Source organism: Dipodomys ordii, unplaced genomic scaffold (assembly GCF_000151885.1).
Source record: "Dipodomys ordii isolate 6190 unplaced genomic scaffold, Dord_2.0 Scaffold70, whole genome shotgun sequence".
Taxonomy (NCBI): domain Eukaryota; kingdom Metazoa; phylum Chordata; class Mammalia; order Rodentia; family Heteromyidae; genus Dipodomys; species Dipodomys ordii.
The window spans coordinates 7,185,748-7,210,142 of record NW_012267286.1 but is presented as its reverse complement, the minus strand read 5'-3'; the positions used below and the strand labels follow the sequence as shown (position 1 = coordinate 7,210,142).

The window sequence follows — 24,395 nt, the reverse complement described above, 5'->3', positions numbered from 1 at the left end:
CCTTCCCACCTACTGTGTCTCCAACACCCATTCAGCACAGCTTTAGAGATTGAGAAACTTCTAAGTCATTGCTATAAATGTAGGTCATGCAGGGCACTGGTGGCTCACACCTGTAATCCTAACCGCGATCTGAGGATGGAGGTTCAAAGCCAGCCTGAGCAGGGAAGTCCCTAAAGACTCTTAGCTCCACTGAACTACAAAAAAAAAAACCTGAAGTGGAGGTATGGCCTTGAGCACAGAAGCTCAGAGACAGCGCCCAGGCCCTGAGTTGAAATCCTATGACTAGCAAAATTTTAAAAAGGAGGAAAGAGAGGTAGAATCGGATGTAACTATTAATAGGGAAACAATCTGCATTTATTTTTCCACAAACAAGAATGGCTTTCAAAACCAATTTACACTTTCTGAATAGTTCTGCCTAGAGTTAAAGTATTGGATGTGCTATTCTTCTCCTCTACCCATCCTTACTTTTTTTTGTTGTTGTTTTCTGAGCAAAACTGACTAGCTTACTAGGAATACTGAATCAGTACCTTTGGCTTCAGAGACCCCACCCAAAAGATACACCCCCCAAAAAGAAGGCAGCAGAAAGAAAACAAAGCAAATAAAGTGGGGTTTTTTGGGGGGGGAGCAAAGAAAGTTTACAAATGGATTTACATTAACTCAGTATCATGTAAATGAGCGAGTGCTCTTAAACCAAAAAGTCTGCCTATCTCCAGAGGTGGCTAAAACTCGGGACAAATGTATAATTAAAAACAGGATCTTTATATTAAAACAAGCACAGGTATTGTCTGTGCAAAAGTCACAAGTTTTCTCTAAAAAAAAAAATCAAACAAACAAGTCAGTCTTAAGAAATGACTAGCAAGCCTTGTACTGGCAGCTCACACCTATAATCTTAGCTACTCAGGAGGCTGAGCTCTGAGGATCATGGATCAAACAGGCAGGAAAGTGCATGAGACTGTTATCTCCAATTAACCCTTTGAAACCAAAAATGGAGTTGCTGTGGCTCAAAGTAGTAGAGTGCTAGCCTTGAGCAAAAAATAAAAGCTCAGAGACAACGCCTAGGCTCCAAGATCAACAAAAAAGAAAAAGAAAATTTAAAAAGGAAGGAAGAAGGAGGAAGGAAGGAAGGAAGGAAGGAAGGAAGGAAGGAAGGAAGGAAGGAAGGAAGGAAGGAATTTCAGGCCCTGCCACTGGTCTCTTCTTGGTAGTTCTGTAGATTTTGTTTAAAAAAGCAAACAAAAGAAGTTTAAAATGCAAGGATATAAAATATAAGCAGGCAAAACTCTCTCAGGAGAGCAGTAAGAGATGAAAACAGAAAACACGAATGTATTTACTAGCCAACAAACGTGCATGTTTTTAAAAAGTGAATTGTCCTAGAATTCTTGGGAGGAAAAACAGCTGAACCATGATTTGTCATCCTTTAATGAATACTTCAAAGTGCTTCAAAAACAAGACCTAGGACACAGAAAGCACTATTTAATTGTAAAGTAAATACTGTAAAAACTAAATAAAATACACTGCTGAGTTGTTTTTTTTTTGCTAGTTGCTCGAGACTTTTAAATCTATACTTGTCATCTGCATCTTTATGGTTCCCAGATGTATATTCCAGCTCAGACCCTGGGCTAAGGACTGTACCGTACACTAAATTGCCTGTGTCGTGTCTCGCCTGCAGATACCGAATAAAAACAGTTAAACACACTGTGACTAAAATAACACTTGGTGTCTCGGTGTATAGAGAGGGGCCCGGACAGGTAGTCAAACCCAGAGCTGCCACTTACTAGGCCAAGCCACACCCTCAGCCTCAACATCCTATTACTGATCTCACTTTCATACTCAGCCTGCTTCCTAAGACCTGCCCCACCATCATTTCCTGTCTCACCACTTGTACTCAGAGCCTGGGCACTGTCCCTGAGCTGCTTTTGCTCAAGTCTAGCACTCTACCACTTGAGCCACAGTGTTACTTCTGCCCTTTTCTGTGTATGTGGTATAGGGCTTTATGCACACTAGGCAAGCCCCCTCTACCACTAAGCCACATTCGCAGCCCTGAAGGTTCTTATTCTTGACAAACAAAACAAGGTGGAGGAAAGCCTGGAAGGATGAAAACAGGCCAATCTAGAAGCATCTATGCGAAGTGACTGGTGTCTCTCTATATATCCATCTGGCTATCTATTGTGATGGTATGCAGGGTCTGAGTGCTAGCTCAGCTTTCTCCACTAAAGGGAGCCTCTCTATCACTTGAGCCACAGCTCCACTTCCTACTTTTTGGTGACTAACTGGAGATAACGCCAACATTTAGACAGGGTGTGATCCATTCAGTCCCTGCATGACAAATCCCTTTGGCCCTGGTTCCAGGCCATCTCCACCTGTTAAGTCACTTACTAGGTATCTAGAGCATCTTACCGAGTGATCTACTGTCTGTGTTGTACAGATACTGTCTACAAATAACTCTTTTGTTGTTTTTTTTAAAAAGATCCTAAACATAAGAGTTGGTTATTTGAATAAGCCAGAGTAAAGCCATAGAGTATGTTTTTATGTCAAATAGTGAAAGTTCTAGAGCAATAAGAATATGTGTATGTGTATATATATATAGTTCCAGGATAAAAATACATCTCTGATCTGTGAAATTCTGAAGAAGGAAAATATAAGTTGTGTTAGTTTTGCTGTCTCACCTCACACTGCCAAAAGTCATAGCCATGATTTGTACCAAGTACTTAGTTACGGTGGGGAAAAAAAAAAAAAGAGTCTGTTTGAAGGTTCATCACTCTGCCTTGTTTTAGGCCATCTAATGGGGGACTAGGAATGTATCCCCCAAGGATAGGGTCAGAAGAGGACTGTTCATGGCTAGATAAACAAGTGCAGATAAATGAATTAGTAGTCCATTTGTACAACACCTTAGTGTATTTTGTGGATTTACAGAGCTGTCACTTGGAAAAGGACCCTCACCTGGCTCTTCTGCTTTTAATCCTGAGAAATTAAAACAACCAATGACTGGGTCTTATGGGTTTCTAAAGAACTAAGCAATGAAATGCGAGAACTGGCTCCTTGATTAGAAGCAGCCTCTCACCTTGTTTGGAGCTGACATCTGATGGGAGATGTGATGGGTGGGATCCAGGAGAAAAGTGCTCGTCGCTGTAGGTGATGAGGGGGGTGAGGGGGTGGACGGCGTGGGAGGGCTGCACCACGGGCACTTTGTTTGACTGTGAAGTAAGCACAGGGTCCACCATTAGTACAGGTACCTGACTCTCGTCTCCTCTCCCCAGATGAAACCAAGCAGCAGCACAGATTCTTCTCCAGACTTAAGACAACCAAAGCCATCTCACAGACCCTTCTCAGCATTTTCCCATAGGAAATAGCCTTGCCTATTCTGTTATCATCCAGTGGCCTGGATGAAATTGTCCTAAGAACAAATAAATGACTGAATGTTGCCAATTTGAAGGATCAAGGTGAAGGAACTCAGTAAGTATAGATTCATAATTTATAAAATCTTACTTCTATAGCTGTACATCTGGTAAGAACCACAATACATACTTTTACTATTATTTTTGCATCCTGTAGCTTTGTTAAACTGATTGCTCATCAGATTTTTATATCTACTAAGTCCATCTTTTGCTCCAGAAGGACTAGCTAGACAAGGGGAAATTTCCACTCTTATTTGGGGAGGGGAGCAAAGGGAGGAGGCCCTGGGGCCTGGGTGCTGTCCCTGAGCTCTTCAGCTCAAGACAAGCACTCTACCACTTGAACCACAGCACTACTTCCTGTTTTCTGGAGGTTTATTGGAGATAAGAGTCTCACAAACTTTCCTGCCCCAGGATTACAGGGAGGAGCACCTAGCTAAAATTTCCACTCTTGAGTGTGACTGCATAACAGAAACAAACAAACAAACAAACATGGCTTGAAAGAATACGTTGTTTACATTTTATATTTTGGCACACTTCATCTAAACACTGGTTTACACACCAATTTTCTTATTTAACTTGGAAATGAAAAACTATGTAACTCAGAGTACTTGGACTTCATCAATTTGAAATCTGTGATCATTTTGATTACACGCAAAGTTGAAGGGACCCCATCTCCAAGAAAATTCTGACCAAGTAAATCAGTTATGGGGCTGGGAAGTAGCCCAGGGGCAATTGCCAGGCAAATACAACATCCTGAATTCAATACTCCCTGCCCCAAATACAGTAAATCAGTCAGGTAAAAAAGGGGGATCATTTTAAAGGAACTCTAGCTAATAAAAATATATTGTGCTTTTCTGTTGTTTATTTGAGACAGGGTCTTGCCAGGTAGCCCCAAGCTAGCCTCAAAGTCATGGTTCTTCTGCCTCTGCTGCTGAAGTGCTGGTATTACAAGCATGATGTGGCACCACACCTGGCCCCATTATACTCTATCCTTGAAAAATATGAAGAGTGCATATTAAGTGTTCTCACCACAAAATAATTCTGTGCAGTTAAGACATGCATTCATTCATTAGATCTGACCAGTCCATGGCATATAGATACTTCAAGACATGTTAGGATACAATAAATGCATGCAGTTATGTTTGTCAATGAAAAAAAAAAAGATAAAGAAGAACACAAAAAGAAATTCCACTCTTCCTCCAAAGGAAAGGAACTCCACAAAATAACATACATGTAAAGGATGATTTTAAACCCATCTACTACTTGGGGAGCTCTCCACTTAGAAACACCATAGCCATGAGGAGCGTGGATTTTAGGAGAACAGGATGTAATGAACTCCCAAGTTCAGGTATGTCTTCCCTGCAATTAGTTTGAAAATTAGGGCGATTTTACAGTCCTAAGATACATGTGATACAGCTTTCTCCAGAAACCAATATCCACAATTGAAAAACAAATTATGACTGAAACATGAATTGCTAAAAATCCACGCCTGCGTCCAGACGGCTGAGTGATCCCCACCATACCCTTGGTGTATGGGGGTGACACCCAGGGACACGGTCATTTTACATCGGATGATTTTCCCCAATTACGTGTGGAAGCATGGGGCTCTAATGGCAGAGAAGAAGACATGCTAGTAAATTCCAATTCTCCTTGTACTCTATCATGGCACTCCCCAGCATAGAGAAACGTATGCGTATATGGAGGTGGGGGGCAGTGGAGATAAAAGGTGGAACTCACATTTTTGGAGAATGTTGTAATTTCTACATGAGATTTTTCTCTACTTTATAATTACCAGCTCATCTCTAATGGCAAAACTTGCATGGCTCATATAGCCCTTGGCATGTATTAAATAGAGCACCATTATCAAAGCCACACAATTTTTTCCCCTACATACCTCAGTACAAACATCCATGCATATAAATGTGTAAAAGGTTACCAAAGAAAAAAATCTTTTAATGCTTTTCAAGTGTTAATGATGTGGTTAGACAAATATATGAAATGAGCCTCTTAAACACAAGGAATTTAGAATGCTGGCGGTTGCGTAAAAGGATATTATTATAAATCCCTTTTAAAATGGTTATAAAGAGGTGACATTGATCAAGATGCATTTTGCTCATAAACTGCTATGTGCAACCAAAACCTCTTTGCACAGTTAAAGATAATAAAAGTATAAAATGGGACAATAAAAACATTAAATATAAAATGAATAGAACATAGAAAAAATAATATAAATTATCCAGGAAATGGAAATGAGGGTTTTTTTCTTTGTCACTGTTATCCTTTCCTTTTTGTCTTGTTTGTTCATTTATCTGTCTTTGGGAGGGAAGAGAAGGCACAAAAATGGAGGGACAAAGGGTAAACAAATGCAGCAGTGATACTTACTGGACACTATGTGGAAAATGAAGTACACAACTTATGGGTGGGGACTGAGGAAAACACTGGGAGAGTAGGAGATAAGAGGTGTAACCATTGTCCAAAAAGAAATGTACTCATTACTCAACTTATATAAATGCAACCCCTCTGTATCACCTCTACAATAACACAAAAATTTTTGAAATTAAAATTATGTAAAATAGAAAAAATCAACACCTGAATGCTGAAAATATACTTCAACTGCATCTTAGAATTTCTTTGACTTTCATTGTCAAAGTCTCAAAGAAGTATAATTGTCAAATGATCTACAAAGATATTTTTTGCAGAACCTTCTGATAATACACATATGTACTTATGTATTTACACACATATATGTACATATGTATTCACTCACACACACACACACACACACACACACACACACACACACACTTCTTTGCATGCCTTTCTTGTTTCCCGAGCACGCCTAAAGGAACGTACATTACCATCTCCCTAATGTCTGACCTCTCCTTCCAGCCATAGAGCTCAGAATCTGGTGCCTTGAAATCTTTTTTTTTTTTCTTTGCTAAATTATGCTATCCTTGCTCTCCTCTTAATTTTACGGTTTTCAACACAGATTTGCTTTCCTGTGGGAAGAAGATAAGGAGCTGTGGATTTTAATTTAAGCCCTGGCCTTGTCTTATATTTTGCAAGACGGATCGTGAAAACGGTACTACGAGGTGTGTTAAAGCCAACAAGGATTACGTCCATTTTCCTAGCCAAATAATAAAAAGCAATACGAAATCTTCAATAGTAAGTGGGAGCAGAATTCTAAGGGTTATATTTCGCCTCCTGCCAACCGTCTCTTCCAAGTAAGAAGGACAAAGCGAAACGGATTCCAGCCTCCACTGCAGATACATGGCACGGTGACACTACGGCCAAGTGTCCCCAGGCTTGAATTCTGCCTCGGATTTCAAAAGTTACTTATGCCTTGAGGTTACATGCAAACACAAGGCTGGGACTCTGGCTTAGGCGGTTTGGTTAGAGATACAGAAGAAATAGTCAATGCTCTTCTTTGAATCTCAGAATAACCATGTGGTATGTTTTCAGGTGGAGAAATAAATGAAGGGAAGAATGGCTACCATTAACCAAGTAAGTCTCGAAAGACACATTTATGAAACATTACCTCTACAGTTACAAATGTGTATATGTACATAGGTGTATATGTACATATAGGTGCATATGTGTATGTGTGCATGTGTGTATATGCACGCAGTTACATGTGCATGACCATAGCCATCTATGCGTAAATATGCACACGTGTATATTTATTAAACATCTAACATTTTCCAAGCACTATTCTAACACTGATCCAATGCAGACAAGGTACCTGATCTCCCGCAGCTCATTTTCTAAAGGTTTGCAAGTGGAGACAGGCACCACAATTTTTGTTGTTGTTGTTTACTTGGTCAACCCTGGGGGTTAAACTCACAAGGCTTGGGCACTGTCCTTTAGCTTTTTGCTCAAGGCTAGCACTCTACCACTGTGAGCCACAGTTTCATTTCTGTATTTCAGGTGGTTAACTGGAAATAAGCATCTCCCAGACTTTCCTGCTTGGGCTGGCTTCGAACCAAGATCCTCAGATCTCAGCTTCCTCATTTGCTATGATTACAGATGTGAACCACCAGTGCCAGGCTAACGATGTGTTTTTGAAATTAAAAAGCAAAAAAGCAAAATTTGAAAAGAAAGCACCAATTACTATGACAGAAATGGGCCAGGTAATGTGCAGTGTGGGTGTCATTCTATGCCTAAGTATCATGGCAAAGCTACAGAAACCAGATGCACATTTCAAGCTCCAGCTCCTTGTTTTACAAGACAGGAAGAGGCTTGAGAGACAGATCAGAACGAAGAAGCTGCTCAAGCCAGGACTATGGCAGCACCCCAAATCCCACAACCCCATTCTCCTAAGGCATAGTGCTATGAGTACAATATGCATGGAGACCCTCTATGGCCTGATACACCAACATCAGGTAGTGGAGAAGTTTGTCCTTTGTTTCTGACCCTATGATGGGTACTATACACACAGGATCTCACTTAATACAACCCAAGATTCCTGATATCTACTCAGATGCTTTGCAGGGAAGGAGCAGGGGAAAATCACTGATTCTGCTTCATTGAGATATGTTTTACTTTCCAGTAAAAACTGCTAGGTGTCCCCAATGAGTCCTTAGTTTTATTATCCAGGGTAAGAGAATGCATAATGACTCCATCTCTATCGGACACACCAAGCAACCTGACCTTATCCCCAATTCTCTATTCCTCCTCCAAGACCCTTTAGTTACTTGCTTAAATTCAGTTGGCAGCATGGCTAAGTAAGGCTCAAGACTGAAATGTGTTCAGATTCTAATTGCAGATGCTTTCAGCTTGGCCAGGTAAGCAAAGGAAAAGTAATCGAGATGGAACTTAGTCAGGAGGCTGAGATCTGGGGTTCAAAGCCAGCCTGGGCAAGAAAAGTCCCTGAGATTCTTATCTCTCATTAACCACCAAAAATCCAGAAGTGAGGGGTAGGGGACGCAGGTGCAGGAGAAAGAAAAGGAAATACACCAGGCTTCTTCCAGCAAAGAAGCTCTCTTTCAGCTGGGAATGTACCTTAGTGGTAGAGTGCTTGCCTAGCATGCATGAAGTCCTGGGTTTGAATCCTCAGTACCACATACACAGAAAAGGCTCTGTGGCTCAAGTGGTAGAGCGCTAGCCTTGAGCACAGAGAGGCTCAGAGGCTCAGTGCCCAGGCCCTGAGTTCAACTTGGAAGACGCACCATGGGGCCACACGTCAGTGCATCTACCACCTGCAAGGGCTTACTGTGTAAACACATCATCCTCACAAACACCTTTGAGACAGAACTCCTACTATCCTCTTGTTACAGATCCGGCAAGAGGCGTGGAGAAGCTACGTAACTTTCCCCAGGCCACACAGCTCATGTGTAGAGAGCCAGGATTCAAAGGCAACAAGTCTAGCTCCTGCCGCCAAGTTCATTCCATGCGGCCTCCCTGATGAGCCAGGCTCGTAAAATCTTTGGACACTGAGTTGACCACCATGGCCACACCTGACTGTGGATGACATCGATGAAATGCCTTGTGTGGTCTCTGTTCTAAGCACAGGCATCACACCTGACAAAGAAGTGCCTCAGGAGAAGCGGTCAGAGCTGCAGAACCTCAACCACTGCCTTTCTCTGCAAGACTGGACTTTGTCCTGAGAAGTTTTGCTTGGCCGCCGCCCAGGCCGATCCCTGCAGGTAGGAACCTGGAGGGCATCACAGCCAATAAAGCCCACACCTCCTGTGGACACAAAGTGGGTGCCACTTAGGGATCTGAGAAGCCACCCCCAAAAGCAGCATTCCCAGAAATGACCCACTCACCACTGGCAGGAGCTCAAGGTGGCCATGAAAGTTGGGGAGCCTCCCACGTTGTGATTTCTGGGAAGGACTGAAAAAGCGTGGTTCAACTCACTCCAGGTTAAGGCCTCTGGCCTGTTGGTGGGTGAACTGCTAGAGGAGAGGCTGCTCAAGGGCGAGAATGAGCGGGGGAGGCCTGATGGAGGATGAGGATTGGGAGAGAGGCCTGCTGGAGGGAGAGGACTGCAGGAGAGGCCTGCTAGCCACCAATGATGAATGCTTTCTTCATATGCAAACGGGTTTCCAGTTCTGAGAGCACCCTGGCTGACACAGCACTATCTCCAGATAACCTGGAACCCCCAGGGGGGGGTCTCAACTCCCAACATTCTCAGAGCCCAACTTAAGCAAAAAACCAATCTAGTGGAGCTGGGAAAGTGGCTCAGTGGCAGAGTGCTTGCCTTGCCTCCATGAGGCCTTGGGTTTGATTCCTTAGCACCACATAAGCAGAAACAGCTGGAAGTGGTGCTGTGGCTCAAGTGGTAGGGTGCTAGCCTTGAAAGCTGAGGGACAGCGCCCAGGCCCAGAGTTCAAGCCCCACAACCGACAACTGGAACAGCGTCCCAAAATAGGCAGGACCATGTCCCAGGGGGACGAACACTAAGTACCAGTCAGCACAGCAGGGCTTCTGTACATGCTCCGGCACATCCCCACACACGTGGGTGTCTTTACCCCATGCTTATAGATGTGGAAGACCTTTTGAACACAGAGCTAACTAATCATTAGGGGAAAAGATGAGCTGCGCTGCTGCTGGTTTGATACCAAAGTCCCTGCTAATCCTGATCCACTGTGGTCCTCACTCTACCTTTGTTCCAAGCCATACCGCAGGGTAATGTAGCCTGCCTTGACCTAAATAAGGAGACATTTAGACAGGAACAAATAATCTTAGAGAGAAGACTGATTCCACTAGATATGAGTCCACTAGAAGATCTACTCTAAAACAGACAAGCATGGAAAAACCTGTTCTCCACGTTCTCTACAAGATGATAATTCCACAAAACATATTAATCAACTCTGAAAGCAGCCCTACATTTGCTGTTAAGAGTTCTGCTTTACTGGGTGCTAGTGGCTCATGCCCGTAATTCTTCCTAGCTACTTGGGAGGCTGAGATCTGAAGATCACAGTTCCAAGCCAGCCTGGGTAGGGAAATCAAATTAGAATCCTATCTCCAATAAACTAGCAAAAAGCCAGAAGTATAGGATGGATTTTCCTTCCAGGACTGGCTTTGAACCTTGATCCTCAGATCTCAGCCTCCTCAGTGGCTAGAATTACAGGCATGAGCCATGGGCACCCAGACCTAGTGATCATTTTAGTGGGGACACTAAAATGGATTTTCATAATCTGCTTTTGAATTCAACTGAAGCTACACAGTCAGTCCAGCTCCACAGAAACTGTCTGTTCGCAAACAGACTTGTTTTAGTAGCTTTATCAGCCAATTGTGGACCTTCTTCACTGACAAAACAAAAAGTTTCCTTAATGGTAGCTCCTGAGTAAATCACACATCATAAAAATATACTTTCCATGGTTTGGCTTGAGCACTGAGGGTTCTTTTTTTTAACCATGCATTACTTTGCAAAGCCATTTGGATCCTACTAGTCCATTAGTTGAGAGATTTCATGACAAGACTATAAACATTACACTCTTTAATATTATCTCTCCTTTCATGAGCCAAGTCTCAGGACTGTAAGCTATCAAGCTCGTAGTTTTCTACAATTCTTCTCTTTACTTGGAAGCTCAAATGTTTTATCAATGGCAATAAGTGATGTCAATTTTGTTTTTATGGAAGTGACATACTCACTATGCTTAAGCGTCAGAAATAGCAACTAAACACCAAAGTTGGGAAAGACAAAGTTTGTCAGTTATGCGGTCAAGGGCGAAGAATTAAATGATCAATTTGAACTGCTTTCTCATTTTCCGTTCTTCTGGAATGGTGTGTAGTTGCTGGATTCAATGTCTCCTAGGATAATTTACCAGCTATTGATGCCCACCACCTATTCCTTTTGTGCCACCAATGCAAAACACAGTGAAGAAGCCAAATAATGTATCAACATTATCGTGAGAATTAGGGGAACTTGGTAGATTTTTCTCCTTAAAGGTCCAGACCATACCTCAAAAACTATCATCAGATAGTTACACAATGAGTTGCTGATTGTGGACAATCCAAGCCAACTATATGAAGGAAAGGAATTATTTCAGAAGACAGAGAGAAATTGGTCTGTGGGTTACAATTATGGAATGGTGGTAATATACTGAGCTATCTTTCTGATTTTTATTTGCTGGGCTACTTAATGTATAAATTTAAAACAATTAAGTTAAAAATAAGCAAATATACCACTTGTCTTCTTTTCAAAGACTTATTTATAGTCAGTCACAGGGCTTGAACTCAGGGCCTGCGCACTGTCCCTGAGCTTTCTTCATTCAAGGCTAGCACTCTACCATTTTCAGCCACAGTGTGACTTCTGGTTTTCTGGTGGTTAATTGGAAATAAAGAATCTGGTGGACTTTCCTGCCCAGGCTGACTTTGAGCTGCGCTCCTCATAGCTCAGCCTCCTGAGTAGCTAGAATCACAAGTACTCTCCTCCACCTTCAAGCTAGCAATGGCCTGTTGGATCTTTCTGAGTTTCCAGCCTCTGACTGCCTCTTCTAGGACCTGCAGAGAGACCCCTATGTGTTTAAAGGGGTTGTTTTACTACCACAGGCCCACCCCATATGCTGTTGGGAGAGGAGGAGAAGGCCAAGGGAATGGGCAGCGCTGCTACATTCAGGTGCTGCAAGGCACCTGACAAAGGAAACGTTCCTTCTGTGCCAGTCCTGGGACTTGAACTCAGGGCCTAGGCACTGTCCCTGAGCTTTCTCACTCAAAGCTAGTGCTCTACCAACTGAGTCACAGTTCTACTTCTGGCTTTTTGGTGGTGAATCGGAGAGAAGAGTTTCAGTCTTTCCTTGCTCTGGTCTGGCATCAAAATGTGATCCTCAGATCTCAGCCTCCTGAGCAGCTAGGATTACAGGAATGAGCTACCAGAAACCCACTTAGAGAAATACCCTTTTAACTTTCCATTTTGTCTCCCCATTTTCACCAATTAATCCTTTGCAGATAAGAACTGTGTGCCATTACAATCACTATTGGTTGATGTTGTAACTACTCTACTGGTGTAGTAACTACCTTCAGAACTGTCAAATTCTCAGGTCCATGGTTTTGTCTTTTTCATCCAGAGACTGTAGCTTCTAGCACATGTGCACGCTCACTCACCAGAGCAGTGGTGCTGATAGGACCAAGGGTTTAGGTTAGCACACATGCTCCTAATCTCCTCTGGGCAATCAGGGAGAAAGGCCAGGAACACTCCACTGTCATTTAGGGCCCAAGTTTCAATAAGCACTAGGCAGAGTTGAAGGGAGAAAGAAATCTATTTTGAAGAACATTTTAGAAGAGCTTCAGTTCTCAACATTAACGCTCAACATCTGGGCAGCCATTTGCTAATTATTAGTTGGTTTGTTTTTGACACTGAGGTGTGAACTCAGGGCCTTGTACTTCATAGGCAGACACAACCTTTCAGACCATGTTCCTAGCCCTTTTTGCTTTAGTTATTTTTCAAATAGTCTTTGTGTTTATGCCAATGCCAGCCTGGACGGCAATTCCCTAGTTTCGCTTGCTGCCTCGTTTAAGTGACAGGCATATACCACCACACCCAGCTTTTTGCAATTTCTGGACCAAAAACCTAATCTCCCAATCTCAGCCTCCTGAGTGGCTAGGATTATAAGCACAGGACATTGGTTTAGAATAAACAGCATTTTATATTTAAGTACAGCTATTCTGTTAGAACAGTTATACACAAAGGTTAAGCTTTAACTTAATTATCTCACAGCCCCTTGAAAACAAAGAGAAAGAACTAGAGCCAGTCAACATAAAGGAACCAAAGAAACAAACCAAAGCAGATTTGGGATTTACTGTGCAGCTGGTAACTATTACAAGTAAGGTGGCTAATGCCAAGGTCAAATAAAGCAAAGAGGCCCTGGTAAAAGAAAAGCTAGCCTCCTTTGTCTAAGAAGCCAGATCAGCAGGGCAGGAGCAAAGCTACTCTAAGAGCTACAGACACTGAGACCCTAACGAAAAGGCTTGTTTAATTGTTTTCATACATAAACGCAGCCACACACCAGTGGATTAGAGTGAGCACTTCAGTGCTCACAGAGAGAAGACAGGGAATGAAGTAGCTCATGATCCCTAGATTAAAAACGGCTGCCCAGGTCTGAGATGTAGCTCCGTAGCAAAGTGACTGCCTAGCAAGTGTAATGTCCTAGATTTGACCCCAGTGTCAAAACAGAAAAGACAAAAAAAAAAAAAGCTCAGTGCCTGGTGGCTCATGCCTGTAATCCTAGCTATTCAGGAGGCTCAGATCTGAGGAACCCAGTCTAAAGGCAGCTCCTGCAGGCAAATCTGAGAAATTCCTATCTCCAATGAGCCAGCAAAATGCTAGGAGTAGAGTACGGCTCAATATGGAAGAACACCAGCCTTGAGTGACAAAGCTAAAGAGCTCTGAGTTCAAGTCTCAGCGCTGGTGCACATGCACAATCGTGCACACGCACACACAGATGACTTTTCTTAAGACTATTTCTTCTATGTGATAATATGGTCAATCTAAAGTGCCGAAAGGATATTTCCATTTATTTCCTTGCTATGAGTTGCCTGGCCCATCTGAGTACTGGTACTTATGATTGTGTTTGAGTGGACATAAGTTGTATATGTAAATAACTGGCCAAAAAAAAAAAGGCTCATCCAGAAAGTAGGGACAAAAATATAATCCCAAGGGATCAGGATAATATAACCCTGTGATGACCCATGAACACAGCAGGCTGAGAGAAGGGTAGGGGAGGAAACAGGTGAACAGGTCCTGTGGGACACTGAAATGTGTCACCTGTCAATGTTGGATTCCTAGCGTCAAAACCAATGCAGCCCGTGTATGTCTACACTCTGCCCCCTTTTTTGCTACTACTAGGGCATGAACTCAGGGCCTGCACACTGTCTCTTAGCTTCTTTGCTCAAGGCTAGCAGTCTTACCCCTTGAGCCATACCTTTAGTGGTTAACTAAAGGTAAGAGTCTCATGGCCTTTCCTGGTGCCAGGCTGCCTTTGAACCATGATCTTCAGATCTCAGCCTCCTGAGTAGGATTATAGGAGTAAGGAATAATCCTCCCTAGGATTACAGGAGTAAGCCACTGGCACCTGGCAACAATCAATTATTTTAAGATGACTTGACACTGCTAGGCTGCTGCTGGACCATGACATGGCAGATACACTGAAGGAACATCAGTGACGCTTATGGAAAATTAAATTATCCCAATTGTCCCCAAATGTATTACTAACTTGATTTCTTCTAGTTCAGGATCCTATAAAGTTGTACCTGCCATCAGGACTGAAGGCCAAACCTACAGATGGGATGCAATCATCCCGATAAAATGTCACTGGGGTTACTCCTTTGGTGTAGCAGAGGTGGGTCACTTATGCACGCACCTCAAATCTGCTCCAGATTGCCACCACCCAATTAACTTTTACTAACAAACTCAGCTGACAAGTGTACACTGCGGGAGGTAGCAGCCACCAGCGCCAGTGCAGAGGTTCAGAAAAGGCAGCCTGGAGTCACCTGTGGTAGCACAAGCCAGGGCAGCATGGCTCTGAGTTCCATGGTCGGTCTGTGTTCAGAGCTGGGGGGGGCCACTCACAGCCATGGAGGGAAAGCACGTTACCCTACTGTCAGAGTCTGGATGCCTACCAATTGCAAAGTCCTGAGTTCAAGCCCCAGGACTGCTCCTCACCCCCACCCAAAAAAAAATTCCACAAAAGACAGACCAGAAAATGAAAGTTCCTCAAAGCGGTTAAACATAAGGAAGGTTCTAGTGGTTCATGCTTGTATAATCTTAGGTACTCAGGAGGCTGACATCAGAGGACGGATGTTCAAAGCCAGCCTGGACAAACAAATCGAAGCAACTCTTATCTCCAATTAACTAGGAAAAAGCCAAGAAGTGCAAGTATGGCTCAAGTGGTACAGCACCAGCCTTGACCTTCAAAGCTATGGAGAGCAAGAAACCCCAAGTATAAGCCCCAGGAGTGTTACACACCAAACAAGCAAACAGAAACCCCAAAAGGTTAAACACAGAATCAAACTATCAAACTATTCTATTGTTAAGATCCAAGAGATCTTACACGCATACTTAACACACAAATGTTCGTAACAGAATTATTTGTAATAGTCAAAATATATAAACAGTTATATGCAAGCAAGGGAATGCTATGTAGCCACAAAAAGGAATGAACTAGATACACAACAGATCCACTTGGAATCTGTTAAGTGAGAGAAATCAGACACCAAAAGCCACATGATTCCATTTATATAAAATATCCAGAATAGAATGAGTAGAGCACACAGGCAGCCTAGCTTGGTTTCATTTGTTTAGTTAGTATTACTAGGGTTTGAACTCAGAGCCTTATGCTTTGGTAGGCATGCATTCTGCTACTTGAGCCATACCTCGAGTTCTGTTTTGCTTCAGATTAATTTTTAGATGTTTCCCATTTTTGCCTCTGGACCACGATTCTCCACCTGCATCCCAGTGTAACTACAGTGAATCCGTGAGCCACCATGCCCAGCTTCTTTGTTGAGACAGGGACTCTTTTATTGTAAAGGTGATGTACAGAGGGGTTACAGTTACATAAGGCAGGTAAAGAGTCCATTTCTTTTTGGACAATGTCACCCCTTTCCTCACACTCTCATTTTTCTCTCCTACCCCCACCCACTAGTTGGATAGTTCATCTTTTTCCTATATTTTAAAATGCTGCATTTTTTAAAAATAGAAAAATGCACCAAGACTCTAATATTCCTTAAGAAAGCTATGGGATTACAGCTTGGCTCATGTCTGTTATCTTAGTGAGCAAAACAAGAGTATGAGGCCTGGAGTTCAAGCCCCAGTAACTGGCAAAAACAAACACACACAAAACAGACAACAAGCAAACAAGTCCTTCTGGTTGTACTACAAGGCCCTCCTCTCCCTCCCACTCCAATCCCTATTAACCCTCTTAATTATGTTAAACAGAATCGGGAGTAAAGATCTCAAACACACACTTAAGGGTGTTTTTCATTCTCTCTCTGCAACAAAGAACACAGGACTGAATCCTGACCAGGCACTCCTTCAATAGGTTTCTTCCTGGGTCCCCAGTTTACTAGACACAAAGATTCCACATTTCTACCTGGGAGATGTGGTTTCAATAACAAAGGATCTCGATAGACCACAGTTATTTTGTTGAATCTTCTGTGAACATTCAACGCTGAGGCACGATGTATTAGAACTAGTTAACTCAGGAAGGCAGGGAAAGAAAGAGAGATCCAGGCTCTGGAAAGGCCTCGGTGTTTGAGCCTGAGCCCCATAATTAACAGCCCAAAACTAATCACAGTTAATGTGCCAGAGACTGCAACTGAAAATCAAAGAGGGGAGAGACTGTCTTCCAGATAAGCAAGGATGAACTCCAGGCCCACGCAGCTGGGCCTTGAATATCACTTCCAACACCAGCTAGGTGGCCTCTGGCAAATCACAGAAAGACCTGGAATGCCCCCCGAAAGACCCACATATTGATATATGCAAACCACTGGCACAGGAAAAGTATGGTGTAAACATTAAAAACAAAGGTAGGGCCAGGTGCTGGTGGCACATGTCTGTAATCCTACCTACTCAAGAGGCTGCGACTAGAGGATCTTGGTTTGAAAGTCAGTCTGGGCAGCAAAGTCTGCAAGACTTCATCTCCAATAAACCAAGCTGGCGGGGTGGTAGACTACCAATGAAGCAAGGTAGCTGGCTAAAGCACTAGGTCCTGAATTCAAATCACACAGACACATGTGGTATGATAAAAACAAGAACCCCTAAGTGTAGATATTACCACTCATAGGTATTGTAAACTTTAATCCAGAAAACACTAAAGACATTCTATTCCCTGAAGTTCCAAACCACAGCCTCCTGTTAACTATCCACAGATTTTTTAAATTTTAATATCCAGAAGTTATTTTCTACCATCCACCAAGTCCCAGACTCTCGGGGTGGTAAGGCCAACAGCCATTCAAGAAGCCACCACTATAGAAAGCAGCCTTGCTCCAAGTTCACGGGAGCTTTACCAGTACAAATTACCTTCTCCCAGAATTTCAAGCAATTATCACTTTTAAAGTCAGGGGGGGAGGGGTGTGAACGGGAAAGTAATGAGGATGGGCTTAAAATATTTTCTCTCTCTTCTACTGCGTAGCAGCTGTGTGGGGAGGGGAAGAGAGAAAGAAAGCAGGTGCCATTTTTGCCAGGCAGCTTCCCAGGTAGAAAATAAACAGCTTCCCAACATTGTTAATGTTTTCTGTCTCCACTGATGTGCCTATAGCAGCGCAGATTACTACAATCATTGTCTTATCTTCAAGTGGTCACCCTCTAAAAGTAATACATTCCAGTGTTCATTCACCTTTCTCTCAACTGGGAATGTCTCTTAAGCATATCACAGGCATTTGCTATTTCTACAATGTAATCGTTTCAATCGATTCCTAGTGCTGCTGTGGCTGTCCACTGCCCAGAAGGATGCCAATAGAATCATTATTGCCTGAGAATGAGCTTGTGTTACTGACATTAAAGAAAGAAAGAAAATAGACTTTAGCTAGACACAGGTAGCTCACATCTGTAATCCTCGTGCCTCAGGAGGCTGAGATTCTGAGGATCACTGTTCAAAGCCAGCCTAGGTAAGAAAGTCCCTGAGATTCCAATTAAGCACCAAAAAGTAGAGCTAACCTTAAGTGAAAAATCTAAGGAGCAGCACCCAGGCCCTGAGTTCAATCCTTAACACTGGCACCCACACGCCCACAAAAAAAGTGTGTGTGTGTGTGTGTGTGTGTGTGTGAACAGGTATACCATCATTCTCTCTTCAACCTCCTTAGAATGGGGACATCATCCCAGCTTCTCTATACCTCCCCACCCTGCTCCTGGCTAGCCTTTTTCCGTGATCCAAGGCTGACCACGTGGGTTCAAATGGTAGCTCTGGTTCCCAACTCTCGTCTAGTTCCTGACTCTGGTCATGTCAGCTCTAACTAGACAGGATGGTGTTCATTCGTCTGTAGCATGGTACATGTCACACGGTACATGTAACATTCCAGCCCTCAGAAACTACTCAGGCCAGCTATGCAATTACACCATCAGTATAACATCTTGGAAATCTGTCCTCACTCCAGGCTACAATTCACCTTAGCTCACTGTAAGAAAACTGAATGGTAATAATACTAATAATAAAAAAGAGATAGATGACTTCACAAAATGGTATAAGTATAGTAAATTTGAATAAATGTAGTTATTGCCTTCAATTTCTTCTGAAGTAAAGGGCTAATTAGCAACTACCTCCTGTCTATATTTTCATAGAATCCACTAAATGGATAAACCAAAAAGGAAAAAGACGGGATGGTTTGTGATGGTCACCTGACTGAGAGCCCTGTAAGAATGAATGCAGTACACTTCCTTCTGGAAGAGTGGCCCAGGAGGAGCTGATACTCTCAGCTTGCCTTCTTCCATTTTCATTCCACCACCCCCGACCCCCCAATGCATCCCCAGCTGTGATGACGTGAGCAAGAACAGTATTTTTACCCTGACTGATTACCAGCACACTGGCTGGTGGCGAACATGTGGAAACACCTGCTAAATGTAGCCTGGGCACCAGCCACACGGCCAGCCTTGCAATCCACAAGGCCGGAAGATCAGAGAAAGGGGGAGGGGGGAACCAATTTCTTAATCATTTATTTCTACCATTTTATTTAGTCATAGAAGGGAGAATAAAGAAAGGGTGATATGCAAGAAGACCTGAGAAGGAAGGAAGGAAGGTATTGGGCAGGAGACAACATGGACTTAGGTCCATGTCTCATGCAGAGTCTCTCAACCTGGAAGTCAGAACCTTGATGCTTCCATTGAAGACACACTAAATACACATAGAAGAGGCCCAAGCACTAGCCAGGACAGCTGGGTTGGTAGGTCTGAGCGGAAGAATGTACATCCAGCCAGCTAAGGGGGAGAAAAGGGTGCTGCGAAGGTGACTTCGTGGTAGAGTGCTTGTCTAGCGTACATGAAGCCCTGGGTTTGATTCCTCGGGACCACATACACAGAAAAAGTCAAAAGTAGCACTGTGGCTCAAGTGGTAGAGTGCTAGCTTTGAGCAAAAGCAGCTCAGGGACAGTGGCCTGGCCCTGAGTTCAAGCCCCAGGACTGGCAAAGGAAAAAGAAAAGCGGGGGAGGGAAGGACTGTCCTTTGTTTGACAAGTCTAGAGACAAATCCACACACAAAGAAGACCGAATTGTCGTAAGGAAAGTGGGGATCAAAGTCTAGGGCGCCACCCTACCACAAGCATGCTTCTCTTAGTCAGACTCACCCCAAACATCCTGTTTTGTCACAGGTCACAAACACCCGAAACCGGGTCTATCAGAAGTGCTGCCAAAATATCAAAACACACAACACCTACACAGCTGCTCCTCAAAGAATTCCACAGGATTCCCCCATGCTCTTACAAAGGGGAAGATGGTCAAAGGCAAACCAGCAGTGAACCGTTTGGAGGTTGAACCATGGACAGACTGTAGACACACCTGAGAGACAGAAGAGGAGGTGGAAGTCAGGAGGAGGAAGAGGAGGAGATGAGGAGGGGATGAGGAGGAGGGGGAGGGGAAGGGAGAGGAGGGAGAGGAGGAGGGGGAGGGAGAGGAGGAAGAGGAGGAGGGGGAGGGAGAGGAGGAAGAGAAGGAGGAGGAGGAGGAAGAGGGTGGGAAGCATGCCACTGCAGATCAACTACCATAGTCACGTGGCTTGTGATAATTATTTTAAGTAAAAGACAGTTCCAAGTTCAAAGGTTTTATTTTTCTGCTTTCAGTTATGAAAGACATAGCTCTAGACCCTCGATCCATTAAAAAATGAAACAAAATAATCTAAACTACTAAAATAAGATAATAAAATCAAATAAAATGCAGGGAGATCAGGATAATTGTGGTTCACGTGCAAGCAGCCAGGGCAAAATAACTCACGAGACCCTCATCTCAACTAATACAAAGTTGAGCATGGTAGTACATGCCTATTCTCCCTGCAACTTGGAGAGAATAATAGGAGGATCATGGTCCAGGTTATATGGTCCAGTAATAAAAATGAGATCTTGTTTCAAAAACAACTACAGCAAAAAAGGAGCTGTAGAAGTGGCTGTAATGTGAGAGCTCCTGCCTAGCCTTTGAGTTCAAACCGCAGCACCACCACTATTTTAAAGACAAAAAATAAAAGGAAGCAAATAAAAAGCAATCTGCATTTCACTCTTTATAAATGCCAGGGTGCTAGTGAAACTAGAAAATTGCAATTGTCAGAACCTTTGATCAATCCATTTTTATTAGGCTTTCAAAAGCCATTCTTTTCATGGTAGAACTCTTAGGTATATTTAATTCAGCAGTCACAATCAACTTCTGTGATTCTTATATGGCATTTAGGAAAAGCAAACATAAAGAAAAGCTGTCCTTCAGAAAAAATTTTTCTCTCTTTTTTAAGCAAATCCATTTATTAAGCCAAGTAGCCTAAACAGTACTTTCAGAGTCAAGTGACAATTTGCCAAAAAAGTAAGACTCAGCATGCCAAAAGAATAAAAAGAATAAAAGCCTCTTGAAGACAGAGCCCCCACGGAGATGTCATTGGTAACACCAGTATCATCAACAAAACAGGTGGAGTTCCAACTGGGCCCTTCCAGGAAGCCAGTACTGAAGGAAGCAGCCATGCGCTGCATACACAGGGCTCCATGTTAAAGGGAAAGGGTCAGATGGGGAAATCAGCATAGGCATGGGGTGCAAGGGCATGCCTTTGGGGAGCCCCTGCGGCTGGGCTGTGTGCAGCAAAAAAATGAGTGAGTGCATTCTCTAGGCCCAAGGGGACAAACTCCATGGAGCTAAGACTTACCAGACTTCATGCCTGGGAAGGAAACACTGAATATGAATCAGCCAGCAAAGAACACGGCAAACTCCTTGCCCATTGGAAAAAGGTTTAAAGAAGGGAAGTCAGTACTGCTTGTGGGGAGCGATGACGGTCACCCCAGACTGTTGGTCACCAAGGGCTGGGAAGGGGTGGAGCGAGCTAATGAAGCAGAATGGGACAGGAGGAGAACAGCATTTGAACTGTGGTCTTCCTGCCTGGGGGAGACAACTGAAATCCACAAGGCCGAATTTAAAAGCCATTTATTAACCACTTTAGACGTTCAACTTTCAATTAAAGATTCACTCCCCTGGAGACTTGCATGCACTTTGTGTATTCCCTTGTGTTGAGACAGAAGGTTATCTGCTGGCCGTGGAAGTTACCATACAGGTCTACTGAAAATGAGTGCACAAGACCGCCGGCCAATAGGCAGCGTCTAGTAATAAGTATCAGGCAGGCCTGCATTTATTTTCGGGAGGTAGGTCCACTCTCTGTTGGCTGTCGTAAATTCATGCCATTGCTCTGCTTTAAGAACACTCCTATGTTGAAGTAGTTCACGTTGAAGAGCTGGTCTTTCTTGATATAATTTGGCCAATAATCCAATTATGGGAAAGGGGGAAGGAGAGAAGAGGAGGAGAGGAAAAGGGGAAAGAGAAGGGGTAGAAGAGGGAGGGCAGAAGGGAAAAGGGGGAGGAGGCGGAGGGAACAGAGGAAGAAGGGAGAGAAGACTCTGATACTGTTCTGTGATCTAATGTTCTGTTCGGTATGTTGTCAATATTCTCCCTTGATTATGTATTTTATGACACTATTTTGAACAGTGGCACTATGGGATATACTCTAAGTTAGTTTACTCTCAGTTACCCCCTTTCCAAAAAAAGATTGGGCCTCCAACCTTCCTATTCCTGCCTTTTTTGCACATCTAAAAAAAAAAAAAAAAGAAGCATAGTCAAGTTTTCCTAGAGACCCCAAACAATTGCCCTCACTTCTCCCAAGCTCAGCTGGCCCCCCAGAGCTTAGAACACAATGCCTAGAAATACCTGCCCCTTGGAGCTCTAGCTGCGGCCACATGGCACAAGGTGGGGGAGATGAAGGGAGAGAAGGGCAGCTCCAGGAATGCCTGACCTTTCCCGGGGCTTTGATCCACAACCTCCTACAGGGCAGTAACTGGCCGGGGAAGCTGTGCAGACAGAAGGAAAAGCTGGGAGGGAGCCAGGGTGGTCTGAAGACCCTCCTCTGGGCAGCTGGCCAAGCTCCTGAGAGGTTGACTCAGGCTGACTGAAAGAAATCTTCCAAGCTCACCAACCAACTCCTCCATCTTAGAGATAAGGAAATCAAGGCTCAGGAAGACAGCAGGACTTAATTAGCACTTGTGAAATACAACTTCATATTAGCCACAATAAGAGCCACAATTACTGTTCCTACCATTTGGGGCCCTTAGAGAAGCCAAGCACTGTCCTGACAAAACATTTAATCCCAAGGCGAACCTTGGGAAATCACTGTCATTACTGTATTATGGGGAGTTAAAACCAAGACTCCACAGCTAACTAACTAGAAGGAGTCAAACTTAAATGTCTTTCCCCCCCAAAGTCTGTGCTCCAATCAATAAATATATCATAAAAGTGGATAATGATTTCTACCTACATTATATTAGAAACTATTTTATTTTGATGCAAGTACTGGGCTTGAACTCAGGTCCTGGGTGCTATAACAAGACTGGCACTCTACTACTTGAGTCATACCTCCACTTCCAGCTTTTTGGTGGTTAATTGGAACTGAAAGTGTCTCAGATTTTTCTGCCTGGACTGGCTTTGAACTGAGATCACCCAAGCTTGAACTCAGGGCCTGGGTGCTGTCTCTGAGCTTTTCTGTTAAAGGCTGGTGCCCTACTACTTGAGCCACAGCTCCACTTCCAGCTTTTGATGATTAATTAGAAATAAGAATCTCACAGACTTTCCTAGCTGGACTGGCTTTGAACCATGATCCTCAGGTCTCAACCTTCTGTGTGAGCCACTCTTTATGTTAGTTTTTGTTTTTTACTTCATGCTAGTTTAGAAGATACTGAAGAATATATGCTTTCCTCTCAGTTCATGATTTTGAAAGCCTGTTTTACAATTTTAAAAAAAACTCTATAATTTTTTACATTTGCTCAACAGTGACATAAAAATACTCAACAGATTTGATGTGTGACAATGGTCAACCTCCATATGTTTCCTATGGAAATAAGACAGTGTGACACTGTAATTGCCTGTAATGACAAGGTCAATGTCTTGGCCCACCTGACAACTAGCAGGCATCCTGCAAGTGACAGAAAGACCTTCCTTCTCCATTTCTTAAGAAGGCCACTTCAGGTTTGGCAAAGCCTGGGGTCAATGTAAGTACCCCCCCCCCCAGGTAATTACAATGCTTCTCCAGATGATTATCAGGTAGAAGACAAAGATTTCAAGTGGTTTGTTTACTTTATTTTTTTTTAAAGCTCTTTCTCAGAATGACTCATGTGAACAATTTAAACAAACATCTGGGGCAGGCAGGAGAGGGCCACTATGCCTGGTGCAGTGGGCAAAATGTGCTGAATGGGTGTGAGGTAATTAGATCAATCTTGGCTCATTTTCTTTAATGAGACAGTGCAAAGCACAACATCCACCAGACCTGTTTTCTGGGCTGTGTGCGACAAGACATTTATTGTCGTGGTCTAAAATCCATTCTTGAGCTGCTTTTTGGGTTGAGGCAAAAACTTCCTTTTTTTTTTTTCAAGCAGAGATTTTTTTATTTATTTACTTGGTACCATTACTCTTAGATACTCATAGATTACTCTCATTACTCTTATTACTCTCTCCCTTCCTTGGCTTTTTGGCTCAAGGCTGGCACTCTACAACGCGAGCCACACTTCCATTTCTAGTTTTTTGGTGGTTACTTGGAAATAAAAGTCTGAGTGTTGAGACAGTCGCCGGTGGCTATAAACCTTGATACTCAAGAGGCTGATATCTGAGGACAGTGGTTCGAAGCTAGCCCTGGCAGGAAAGTCTGTGGGGCGCTGATCTTCACTAAACTAGCAAACAAGTTGGAACTGGAGCTGGGGCTCAAGTAGTAGAGCACTGCCTTGAGCAAAACACTCAGGGATGGCACCTAGGATTACAGATACGAGCCACAAGCATCCAGTAAGAGGTGTGTGTGTGTGTGTGTGTGTGTGTGTGTGTGTGTGTGTGTGTGTGTGTGTGTGTGT

General features: G+C 43.3%; 1 protein-coding gene across 1 annotated transcript in view; it reads right to left on the bottom strand.

Annotated features, from left to right (window-relative positions):
* Lef1 (lymphoid enhancer-binding factor 1) overlaps positions 1-24,395 on the bottom strand; it is a 105,832-nt gene that overhangs the window by 36,308 nt on the left and 45,129 nt on the right. Inside the window, exon 4 of the mRNA XM_013023740.1 lies at positions 3,062-3,194. Coding sequence (XP_012879194.1) covers positions 3,062-3,194 — 133 coding nt within the window. The remainder of the gene's footprint in view (positions 1-3,061; positions 3,195-24,395) is intronic.